General features: G+C 39.6%; 1 protein-coding gene across 1 annotated transcript in view; it reads right to left on the bottom strand.

Moving 5' to 3' along the window:
• The window catches only part of ADAM22 (ADAM metallopeptidase domain 22), a gene marked incomplete at its 5' end in the record, with an annotated part of 198603 nt that overhangs the window by 51201 nt on the left and 134090 nt on the right, over positions 1-13312 (bottom strand). The window contains 4 exons of the mRNA XM_019532849.1: positions 5278-5377; positions 8073-8124; positions 11510-11600; positions 12503-12587. Coding sequence (XP_019388394.1) covers positions 5278-5377; positions 8073-8124; positions 11510-11600; positions 12503-12587 — 328 coding nt within the window. The remainder of the gene's footprint in view (positions 1-5277; positions 5378-8072; positions 8125-11509; positions 11601-12502; positions 12588-13312) is intronic.

The raw sequence follows: 13312 nt of genomic DNA, 5'->3' as shown, positions 1-13312 counted from the left end.
GAAAGTCTCTGAGTTAGGGTCAGAGGAGAAAGCAAGAAGGGTGATGTTGTGGTGGGGGCCTGCTATAGACCACCAGACCAGGAGGAAGTGATAGATGAGGCTTTCTTCAAACAGCTAATGGAAGTTTCCCAGTCACAGGCCCTGGTTCTCATGGGAGACTTCAATCATCCTGACATCTGCTGGGAGGGCAATATAGCAGTGAGCAGGCAATTCAGGAAGTTTTTGGAGAATGTTGGGGACAACTTCCTGGTGCAAGTGCTGGAACAGCAAACTCGGGGCCCTGTTCTTCCTGACCTGCTGTTCACAAACCACAAAGAATTGGTGGGAAATATACTAGTAGATGGCAACTTGGACAGCAGTAACCACAAGATGATTGAGTTCAGGATCCTGAGAAGAGGAAGGATGCAGAACAGCAGAGTAAGTTCCCTGGACTTCAGGAAACCACACTTTGACTCACTCACGGAACTCATGGGCAGGATCTCCTAGAAAGCCAGTCTGATGGGGAGAACAGTCCAGGAAAACTGACTATACTTCTGAAAGATTTTCACCTAGCAATTTGTGCCATAGCTTATTGCTCCACTTCAACTGCACATGTAGGTGCACCTGGTTAAATCTTTTTTTCCCCTTGTATTGTACCTTTACATGTCTACTTCTGACTGTCTGCATGGGAAGCAACATTCAAGCAGCATGTTAGAGATAAGACACATCACTGTGCGTGCTCGCTCTCTTTATGATTCAGATGTTACTGCTATTCCAGCTTGTGTGTGCAACAGTATAATTGGTGAAACAAAGCCATGGTGATTTAAAAAAAGACAGCACTATGTCACACAAAAAAAGCAGTGTTCCACGTAAAGAGAATTTCCAATCAATATTTTTTCTGTTTCTATATAATCTGGCGAACTTACCAATATAGCCCAGCATGTCTGGGCTCGGAGAATCCTCTTCATGATTGGTAGAGCCCATCCACAATCAGGTAACTGTTGGGAGGGGCTTTGCTCCACCCCTGCTTGGGGCAAAAAACAAAACAAAAAAAGAAGCCTTGGACCTGGTTCAAGCCTGCCCTCTGCCCATCTGGCAGAACTTTAGGAGGCAGAGCCTCCAAAGAGAATAAAAGGAGCTGTGTGCCCAGCACGTGGCAGATGCATCACAGGACAGAGAAGAGACAGAGGGGCGAAGAAGACCTAGGGAAGAGCTGCCCATTGGGAGGAGCCAGTGGCCAGAATTGCCCCAAAGATTTTCTTGCCAGACCGACGCTTCAGCCCCAGTCAGTGCACAGTGTGGCACATGGGGCTCAGACCTGGGAGCTGCTCGAGACACCTCAGGTCTGCACCTCTGGTGTGTGGCCAGAGGCGCAGTGTGCACGAATCAGTGCTTGGAGCTCAGACCCTGAGAGCTCAGACCCTGGGAGGCAGCTCGAGTCTGCAACCTCTGGCAGGTGGCCAGGGACCCCAGTGCAGATAGCACTGCACAGAGGATCCAAGAGCGGCTCAGGACTCTTGGAGCCGTCTCTGGTGGCTTGGATCATTAGCCCCTGGCATGCGGCCAGGCAGCTAACAAAGACCCTGCCATGGAGTCACACAAGGCAGCCCAGGCCTCCAATCCTGGGCAACAGGGAGAGCCAAATGGTGCACATGGCTCCGAGGTGGCCCACGGGACTGGAGAGCCCCAGGCAGTGGAGGAACACCCCTGCCAGAAAGGGGCCCCCATCTGAAAGCCGAAGATAACCCCACTCCACTGGAGCCATGAGCTAATGGGGAAAGGGTTCCCACAGGGGAGGAAGCCCTTGGAAGGGGGAGCTAGCAGAGGTCCCTGTGAGGCAGGGATCCCAACCCAGCCCACAAGGGACTGAGCCTGGGAACTGTGACCTTTCCCACATTGGAGCTGCACAAGGCTATTTGCTATTAAAGGGAAAGTCTTGTAGGGATACAGAATACCTTGAAGGCTGTGTGAGCACCCTATATTTTGTCCAAGCACCTCATATTTTGTTATTGTCAATTATGATTGTTCAATATACATGTGCATGGGTAAATGTTTATCTTTTTGAATCCCTGACGATATTTCCCCTGGGGTTATAGTGCTTATCTACAGTTCCCTTGCGTTTATTCTTATGACTAGTTGTATTTACCTGTACGAACCTATCCTAAATTAGTTAATCACTGTTGCGGGTTTGGAGCCTTAGTAAAGGGAACAATCCAAATATAGAATATAAACTTAATGCAGATTGGTAGACTGTGTAGAGATACTTATTATATATGTAAACTTCACTCTATTCTTTTGAGTTTTCATATGTCCATTAATAAGCCTGTATATAGTTAATGCTGTCTGGCCCTGGCCTGACTCTATAGGGAATGGCGGGAGACTGTTCAGCTTGCAGTCTCCTCCCACAGCACCTCTACCTGCTGTGATCCTCTTCAATCAGAGAAGGGGGAACATACCCTATATATACCTGGGCTACAATTAAAAAAATCCAGGTCTATAAAAAGGAGGGATGTGTTCAAAATATGCAATTACACATGCATAAGGCTGACTCTCCCTTTTAATAATGATTATTTTCTTTAAAAGCTATAACAGCATATGACAGAGGGAAGCAAATGAACATCTAGTATCTGAGCCTCAGGAGATGATTTTTGCTCTGTCAAGAGACAGAAGCAGTAAATGCATTCTTGTTTACTTCTGAATACAAGAAGGCCTCCTGTAGTGAGAAGGATAAAACTTGCAATCCTAGTTATCCATCTGAAGAATGATATATCTCTGTGTTTCCTGCAATACTGTGGATGTGGAACTTGTCATAAATGTATTGTTTCTGCATGAGCTTAAAAAAAAGTGTTTTCTTTCACATTGATAAAAATGCCACCTCCTGAAGGTAGGACAGGGTAGACAGAACCTTAGAGAAGGTGCCACTTTCAGAGACATGTGAGCTTTTGTAGGAAACAGCATATTCTGTCAGACGCTAAGTAAACTGCCATGTCCCTTTTTCAAGTTAGTCTGTTTGCATGTGTTCCCAACAGGTTGCACATGAATTTTGTATAGGATAGCATCAGTTTTAAACAAAAGATTCAAGATCCTCATCCTGACTACCTTTGGTGTTGACTGCTAGTTTCATTAATGAAGCAGGTGTTCCTTAAGCATTCTACTACAGAACCACCATCTTACAAATACTAATTCTTTTGGTTATGGTTTCATTAATGTTACATTATATTGCTTTTCCTTTAAGTCTTGCTATAAGTGTTTCCACTTCATATAATTAAATTTATTTTAAAGATTATTTTCTATAATCTTTAGGTGACCTCATGCTCAGTCTTCTGCTTCCATTAGCACAATGAGGAATTCCAGAGAAAGGGAGAGTTATATATTCCACTTCTCCCAGCTATGATAAAGCCCCTCTCTGGGGATTTCAAGGAATTCCCATTCAGTTCCATCTGCAAGAGGCAGGTCAAGGGCATGAACTGATCCATTTGATCCTCTCTATCCCCCAGGGTTCATGGGCAAGAGTGCTTATTACATTTTGCTAAATTTGTGTCCAAACAGACAAGCTAAAGCTGAAGGTGTTGGCAAAAATTTACCACAGGTTTTTTTTGTGCTCTACCGGTCCTGGTGAGAGAGGATAATGTGGCAATGCAAGCACAATTCCCAGGGAACTCTGAAGTGAGATCAGGATGAATCCAGCCTAATGAGTGCTGCTCTTACTCTACTCTGAATTTCTGCTCTGTCTCCTTCAGTGTTTGAAAAATCATAACTTCCTACAAACTCTGTTTTGAAGTCATTGATGAATACAAGTTGCAGAAGTACAAGAGGGCAGGGTACTAGTTTCTTTTGCGACAGATAAGAAAGCCATAATTAGTTCAAAGCCTATAACAAGGCAGGCAGCCCAGAGCCTGGAGCAGGGCAGAGTGTGGAGGCAACAGAGCCCAGAGCCAAGAGCAGGGCACAGCATGGGGACTGCAGAGCCCAGAGTCTGGAGCAGGGCAGAAATAGGGGCAAGCAGCCTGGTGCCAAAGAGGGCAAAATGGGGGCTGGGGCCTGGAAGCCAGGTCTAGAATAGTGGGCTTTGTCTATGGAACCAGCCAAAGTAACAGGGCAGAAATTGGGAAGGCTAAAACCCCAACAAGGAACAGAAAGCCTGAGGTGGCCTGGAGATGTAAAGGCAAGTATCCCATTTGATGTGCGATTCAAGATGCATGAAAAGCATGGGACATGGTGTAGGGGTGGAATGGAGCCACACAATTTGCTTCTAGGGCATTGACCCTTGAAACCTGGGGGTCATTAGAGTAAGATCAGGGCAGCATCCCATATTTTAATAATAATTTACATCAAGGCTTGGTGGGAAAAAGATGGGTAGACTGCCCTGATAGCAGGGTACAAGAAAGTTTCTTCTCCTCCCAGGGCTTTACAGCCAACCCTGTTACAGTTTCCCATTGAGTTCTGGGGATTAATCCTGAAACTCCAGCAAATCAGGAGGATGGTAGAATGCATGAACCCCCATAAAATTATATCAGTGAAAATTTGTCCCCAAATCTTTATGAACCAAAAGCCCTAACTTTTATTCAGCTATCACTGGAATACCTAAAAGAAAGATTGGAAACCTCCCAATTGCGGGGGAAGTATTTTCATGATACTTCTTTTCTGCTCTTCAGATGGATGGTTTCAGATGGATTAGGAAAAGAATAACACCAGGAATAACATCACGCATAGTATTTTTTTCACTGTCTTGAATGAATACTTGAAAATAGAGAATGCAGAAAGGAGAGGACTTTGAATCTTGAACTTTGCCAGCTTTTGAATGGTATGAATTCAATTAAATTACAAGGACTACTTTATTCAAACAGGATAACTTTTCCTAGAATCTCTGTAGGCATTTATTGGCAACCTCAGACTTTATAAAGATAAAGGATGCACATAATATTCTTCCTACTCAGTAAAAGGTGTGTGTCCATCCAACAACTAAACCAAACATGAGTTGAAGAAAACTCTTACCCAAACAGATTGCTAACTAAAGCAAATTATTAGCTTTGAACAAACACAGTCATTAGGACTGAAAGCATGCTCTGATCTCATGTGGCTTACAGTTGTTATGATTCATAAAGATTAAGTGACATACATGCTTTAAGCTAATCCTTCTGCACAGGCTGAATTTCACCCTCTGAGCATTTACAGAAAGGTAACTTTCTTTTTCTCAGTGCTCTGGCTGCAAATAAATGTTTATAAGTCTGTGGAATGGTAAGAAATCAAATATGCCTTGGTAAATGTTCCCTCTTTGAATAGTATGCCAATAATTACCTTGGATGGCTTATTGAAAAGGCAGGCACCACCTCCATTGTTTAAAAATTCATGGTATTCCTCAATGTCACACTTGGAGAACTTGCTAGGAAGGTAATATCTGCAAAGAAATACAGATTTTTATTATAATTTCAATTGCTTTTAAACATTACATGATATTTTACATGCTTACAAAATATAGGGGGAAAGCATATGGTTTTATTCTGGAAAGCAGTTTGTGAGGGTACTTGGCTCAGAGACATGCTGTAAAAGTATATACATAAAAATTTTAACCTGCAAGCCTTTTGAGCAAATTCAGACACACTTTTAACAGTCAAGAAATTAAAAAAACTCATTTAGAGAACCTAGAGAAAAATCATAAATGTGATATAAATAGTGTTTACTTATAAAAAGAGTTTCATTAGAACTGTTTGTGGGGTCAAGACATTTTTTTGGTGTCCCTAACAGTTTTAAGACAAAAAAGAAACTTTTAATCAGTCTGTACTCATGGATTAAGTGACACACAATCCTGTATACATTCTTTTTGGAGGAATAAATTTTATGTAGAATAGCTTAAGAGATTTCTATATTGAGATCCTGGTTCCCAAAGCACTTACATACTTCAGTGAAATAAGCTGATTCATGCTGTCCTGAATCAGGATCACTGGATAAAAATATTAGCAAAGAATTATGATTATCATTCTACATTAGCAAGAGTAAAGGCCTAAAAGCATTATAGGTCTTTCCCAGCTCATGCTTATATGATTCAATTTACAAGGGTTACAGACCAGTTAGGATTTATCAAGAAGTCAAGTACTGTGTAAATGTAAGTTAATATTTTTAATATAATATCTGAAAACTTTGTACTCCAGTGAAAACACTTCAAGACATCTACATCTAGCTAAGCAGCAAATGTGTATAATCAACAGGAACATTTATCACAAAAAATCTACTGAAAACAGATAAAAAAATTATGGGGTTGAATTTTCAGATAAATTTGTATCTGCAAACAGCTTTGTATGCACATCAGTTTTTTATACTCAGAAATTACTTTGATAACAAAATTAGGGGTAGATAGTTATTGTCCTGGCAGAAAACACTTTCCATATTTGGCACACAGTACTGATCCAAATTAGATTACACTGACTGCAAAGTCCTGCATTTATAACAATCCTATGAACCAGTACAGGCTGGGGACCAACTGGCTAAGCAGCAGCTCTGGAGTAAAGGACCTGGTAGTTACAGTGGATAATAAGCTAAATATAAGCTAGTGTTGCTGAATATAAGCTGAATGTATACCCTTGTTGCTAAGACAGCTAACAGCACATCAGGCTGCATATGTAGGACCATTGCCAGAAGACAGAGGGAAGTGATTATTTCCCTCTATTCAGCCCTAGTAAGGCCACATCTGGAGTCCTGTGTCCAATTTTGCACCCTCAACTTCAGAAAGGATGTAGATAAATTGTAGAGTCCAGTGAAGGGCAACCAAAATGGTTAGGAGCTGGGAAACATGACTTATGAAGAAAGGCTGAAGGAACTTGGTTTATTTAGTCTGCAGAGGAGAAGACTGAGGGGGGACTGAATAGCAGCTTCAAACACTTGAAAGGTAGTTACAAAGAGGATAGAACTAGACTGTGTTCTTAGTGGTGGCAAATGACAGAACAAGGAGCAATGGTCTCAAGTTGCAGCAATGGAAGTTCAGGTTAGATATTAAGAAAAAATTTCTCACCCAGAGGGTAGTAAAGCACAAGAACAAGTTATTCAGAGCAGCTGTGGAATCTCCATCCTTGGAGGTTTTTAAGACCCAGCTAGGCAAAGACTTGGCTGGAATGAACTAGCTGGGGATGGTCCTGCTTTGAGCAGGGGATTGGACTACATGACCTCCTGAGGTCTCTTCCAACCCTAATTTTCCATGATTATATGATTCAAGGGTAACAGTTTTATGATAAGGCCCTTAATTCAATGGAGAAGTGTAACAAGCTTAATATTATTCTACAATGTATTTATGTTATAATAGTCTCATGCTTTAAAGATTCATAAATTAAAATATTCAGTTCTGAAAGTAATACAGTAAAAATGAAAACATAGTGCATGAAGCCAAGAATTTGTCTATATATTGACACTAATTTTTCCGATAGACTATGATTAAGTAATGAATAATTTAAATATATTTCTGAAAGATTTTCACCTAGCAATTTAAATTGAAATAGTATTGAAATAAGGAATGTAAAAGAAACTTCAATAGGGGATAGCAAGGACTTGGATATGTCATTAATTGTTTCAGCCTTCCATCTTCATGGCCACTGGAGAAAACAGGCCACATCTGATTTCTCTTCTAATAACATTGACATACATAATATTGCAAAGACTGCTGTAATTCTGTATAGTTCACTGTAATTAAAGTGTTGAAGTTCCTTCTCCATGTTCATGCCTAGAATTGATGCCCTAAATAATGCAAATATTTGGCTAGCAAATGTTGCACTGAATTTAATATATCCTCAAACATGTGAGGAGATCTATCTATCTATCTATCTATCTATAGATACATGTATCTCTATAGATTGATAGATAGATAGATAGATACACTGATGGTGATTCATTCCCTTTATATCACTGTATCAGCACCATTAGCAAGGGGAGGCCAGTGGTGCACTGGCACTGGGTGCCCTAGGACAAAGTGTGCCAAATCAAAGGGAAGTAATGTTATGCAACACAAAATGGGGAGTGGGGTGCTCTGCACATGACCTGCCCCAGGCAACTAAATGCCTAGCTATAGCTCTGCATTGTATGGGAAATTCTTTCAAGATGTGTCTTACCCAGTGTCTCCCATTATACATCCAGACCATGTATCCTCACACTCACATTCACCTAACAAAAGACAAAGATTAAATTCGTAGTTTAGTCTTACAAGTTTAAAATCATTATATAGTTATGTATAAACTTACTTATTTTAAAAGAATTAGGATTTATGAAGTGAGATATATATTTTTATCGGACCAACTCGCACACTTGACAGAGACAAGAGATGAGAATTAGAGCTTCAAGCCACCCTTCCACCAGGTCTGGGAAAGAAGCATTTACAGCCCAAGCTAAGAGCCAGTCAGAACACTTTCTTCAGTTTAACCTAATTATGTGCATGGATCCTGGTTTTCTCTGATAAAAAAATCCAAAATTTTCTGATTTCAACTGCCCCCTCCCCAAATCCATATTTTTCTATGTGATTAAAACAAAATGTCCCTATATTTTTTATTTATTTATTTTATTTTTTATTTATTTATCTATCTATTTATCTCCATATATAATATAGCGACATTTTGTTTTAATTACAGGGAAAAATATGGATTTGGGGAGGTGGGGGTTAAAATCAGAAAATTTTGGATTTTTTTGGATAGATACAGTATCTATGTATCTATAGATTTTTTTGTACAGATACTGTATCTAGTGAGAGAAAGAGAGAGAGAGAGAGAGGTGTTTCATTTTAATCATGGAAAACATTGGATTTGGGGGGAAGGGGGTTAAAGCAGAAAATATTTTTTTTTATCAGAGCAAACCAGGATATCTTATTATGTTAATACATTTGACCACTTGAAAGAGAAATGGGCAGTTGTCTCCCATGAAGCAAAGAGAAGTTAGCAGGAGATGTGAGAGGCAAGTTAAGCCCATGGCCTTCTGGTGTATTTTAAGTCCATGGTATTTCGTATTCAATAAAGTTTTGAATTTATTTTTGTGGGCCTGTCTTCTAAATGCATCATGAAGGTTTCTTCTGAGGATAAGAATAAAGGTAAAAGATGGATGGTTTCATTACAGAGTGTTTTGGTCCTTTATTGGTTTTCCATGAGTGTTCATTCTGGGAAATGTTAAGGTGATTTGTTTTCATCCATATCATTTCCACAAGGGCATTTAGTGCACGGGATGAGGTATATCATATCCTACATCCACATGTGTAGGATCCATGGATTCAAGCGGTTTTATTGTTTGTTGAGCATTGTGGCCGGGGAGTTCTTTTGGACATTTTTGCATTTTTTCTTTAGTAAAGTTAAGTTACATTTGGTAAGGGTTGGTCAATGAATGGTTTGCTTACTTAGCTTGGACTGTGACTGTTTCTTTACATAGAATTTAGGAAAGTTATTTGTCTTCTATCTCTGAACTATGAAGGTTGGTCCAATAAAAGTTATTACCTCAACTTACATATCTTGCTTCTCTTACATCCCTGTATGAATGTGGCTACTATGACAAGAAAGACATCAGAATTTATCTTAATTTTATTACTTTATTCCTCATTTACTTCAAAAGAAATCTGAAATAATTCTCTTTTTAACTATAGTACTTCAAATATATAGATACATACACACATATATACAAAACTTTTTTCCATAGGAAAACACGCATCTCTATACAGTCTTAACAGTCTCTCTTGCTTTTCATTTCTTGGGGCAGATCCCCACAAGAGAGTAAAATTCACAAATAAGATCCCCAACATACCAATAGATTCAACCTCTAAATACTGCAACTTTTTCCATCTTTTGATTTTTAACTCCTACTCCTCTTCCAAATAATTTGTTGTAATTTCAGCCTGAAATAATTATTCTTGAGTGCACACTCAAATGCAGGCCTCTCTTCGCTGATAAGAAAGGAGAACTGCTATACATTTCCTAATACTGCTTTTATTCTCCCTCCTCTCCTATACCTTCTGATCCTCATTTTCCCTTGCATAAGCTTTCTATAATGTGGATAAAAAAAGTGAAAAAAACACATAAAACAATACTCAGTTGAATTAAATTGGGCAATTATACATCAGCAAAGATTTATATGAGTTGCAAAAATCTTCTATGTAATGACATTTTTAATACAACATCAACTATGTTGCTAATGCTTAGAAAAACCCAACCCAAGTACAGCTTCCAATAACTCAGCAAAGTAATCTCATTCAGAATCATTAAATGTTACTATTTTAAAAAATAATCTATTCTTTATATTCAAAACATGACAAAAATTAAATCCCTCTTTTAAAAAATTTTCTGTAAACTATGTAAATACATGGATCATCCAGTAATTACAGTCATTATCAAATAATTCCTGCCATAATTATAACTAATTTTCCAACACACTAAAAATAATTAATTTTTATTTCAATTATCCTTCCCTCCTACTGCCTTGGGACTGACTTGGCCTGCATCTGGGAGCCCAGAAGCAGTCTCCTACTATTCCCCCTCCCATCCCTCCTTTTGCACCAAGACTTTTCTCTTTTACCGAGACCCAGATAGGGCAGCATGCAGCAGAGAAGTATTGCTGCTGGGTTCATTGCCAGAGTTCTTATGCAGACCCTCTCCCACAGTGGCTAAGTGGGACACAGGAACCAAGGCAACCACCAAAGGCACCAACCCAGAGGTTGGTTGGGGGGTGGACAGACAAAAATATCTGCCACCAGCAGCCATACCATCATGACTGGGCCAGTGGCAACTACAAATCACCACTGCTTATGTTCATTGGGCACTGAGCCATGTCACCATGCTGCTGCTCTGAACAGATGCCCACATGTGAAAAGCACAAGGGAAAAGGGGCTTTTCATTTTATTACAAGACCAGCTCCTCAGAGCAAGAATTGTATTTAAAGCAGAAGCAGAGGAAATAATAGGATGTAGGTCCCTGGAAGAAAGGAGGCACATCCAGGAAAATGGGTGAAGGGAAGTTTGAAAAGATATAGAGGTATATGGGAGGCCAAAGGAATGTGGATAGAGACTGGGGTAGGAAATGGACAGGGGTGAAACGCAGTTCCCCACCTTACTTCAGTGCAGGTGAAGGGGAACCCTGCCTCTGAACAGCTAGGGAATGTAGTGATGCCAACATTCACAACTGCTCACCAATCGCAGGATCTATTTGTCTCCTCATAATCCATCTATTCCAAAAGCAATCTATTTAGTCTCCAAAACCACAGTGTGTGGACCCTTTGCCTAGAAGTATGGTTTCAATTTCACTTAAAACAATGTGAGATAGCAGCCTTACTGCCACATGCTGATAGACTGTGGAGGAAAAAGGTCATCACCTTGCTAGCATCAGCCTTACTGAGAGTAGCTAAGATGGCAGCCATTGTAATTAAGAGGAAAATTATGTGATAGTAGACTGTCCTTATTTTATCAAGAAAGAGATGCTAAATCACCGAAATATCAAGATTCTGGCAAAAGTTGGCAATATTGGGAAATACTTCCCCCTCTTGAAGACCTTAATTTGGGAAGGCAGGAAACAACCAAACTTACCACTTAATAGTTTCCTTTTATCTGAGAAAATGCCAAGGTTGTGGGCTAAGGACTGCGCCAAGGTTACTGCCATTAAGTCTGGCCTTCCAAACTGAAGGAAACAAAACAAGAAGGGGAAAAAATAATTTTGATAAAAGATTCTTAAATATGAGGGCAGTTTTTATAGTTTAAAAGCAAGATTATTTTTAAAGGAAAAGTAGTGATGTTGTAGCCATGTTGGTTCAGGAATTATATGAGAAAGAGAGATTTTCTTTCATGAGATATCTTTTACTGGATCAACTGCATAGTTGGGATAAAGTTAGACAAGCTTTCAATTGCAAAGCATTTTTCTTCAGGTCTGAGGAGAAAAGCAAAGACAGAGATAAAACAGAAAGCAGTTTTTTAACTCTTAATACAGTGAAGACTAATTTATCTTCACCTCTTTAACAGTCCAGCAAGGAAAACAAAAATGTTTAAAACAGGTCTTGTAAAAAACATTTAATTTGTTCCTGCCAGAATGGATGTAAGAGTGGAGAAAATCAAGCAATGGACCCTGGCTTGGAAAGTTTAGTTGAACATAAACACAACTGGTGCTTGCAGATGTAAAAAAACAAAAAACAAACCCCAAAACCCACAGCACTTTAATTTAAACTCAGCACTTTTCTGCACCAAGCCCTGAGCATGCCCAGAAGCAGCAACACATTACTTCGACCTAGCTCATTAGCATCTGTAAAGATTGGGCACTTTAGTGGGGCTTTTTTGGCACTTCTATTGAATAGCTGATCGAACCAGCTTTAGCTAACAGTGCCAAAAAGCACCAATGAAGCACAGGGTTTTTTTTTTTTTAATATCTGCAAACAGCTAATATTATTCACTTTGCCTTGTAGTATTATTCTTTATCTGAACTTTCTGTATTGGGAGTGAAGCAAAGAGACATGGTTGAAAAACATGCTTGTATAGATACAGGTGTCATAGGGTCCACAATGTCGTGCTACTATGAATGCAAACACCTACTTCATTCACACCTCCGCCTTTCAACAGGGAACAAATTCCTCCAATGTAGGCTGCACCGCTGCGACTGCTCTGAAATCGGCTCCCTCTTTTAAAAAAGAAAAAACAGCAAGAAGTTTTACCATGTCAGGCTCATTGTTTTTCCATTTACCCTTTATTTACCTTTCTTATTTTGCAATGCCAGCTCCAAACAGTTCACCCCCCCAAAAACCCCAGAATACAGAACTATGAAAACCAAAAAGAATTGTTCATAACTTTTTTGAGGAGGCTTTTCCCCAAACAGCCAAAGATTACAACTGTTGTGGTGCACAACTTCTTTGAGAGAAATCTCTTTTGATCCATACTTTCACAGTTTCAGACCAGAAAAAAGAGAAATATTCTAATGTGCCTTCCTCTATATAACAGATCATTAAATTTCATGCACATACCTCCAATATTAAGTCTAATAGCATATGTTAGAAAAATCATTTCAGTCTTCAGCAAGTTAAACTTTTGTGTTACACAAGCAGAGAATAAAAGAGAATAAAGTGACTATGGCCTCAAGCCCCAGCAGTGACAAGCAACTGGAACTAGTTAAGTGAGATACATTTTGCTGATACTAGCCAATCATCCACACTCTATGATGAAGAAGTTAAAAAACCCCAAACAGACTCGTGGGAAAATTATTTCCTGACCCCAAATCTGGTGATCAGTACGACCCTAACCACACTCAAAAGTAACCACAGCCAGTCCCTTCTATGATAAGGTGACAGGCTCCATGGATGTGGGGACAGCAGTAGATACCTTGAATTTACCATGGCTTTTTGACACTGT

The sequence above is a fragment of the Crocodylus porosus genome, unplaced genomic scaffold, assembly GCF_001723895.1.
Source record: "Crocodylus porosus isolate Cpor-Errol unplaced genomic scaffold, CroPor_comp1, whole genome shotgun sequence".
Lineage (NCBI taxonomy): Eukaryota > Metazoa > Chordata > Crocodylia > Crocodylidae > Crocodylus > Crocodylus porosus.
This window is presented reverse-complemented; position numbering and strand designations above follow the sequence as displayed.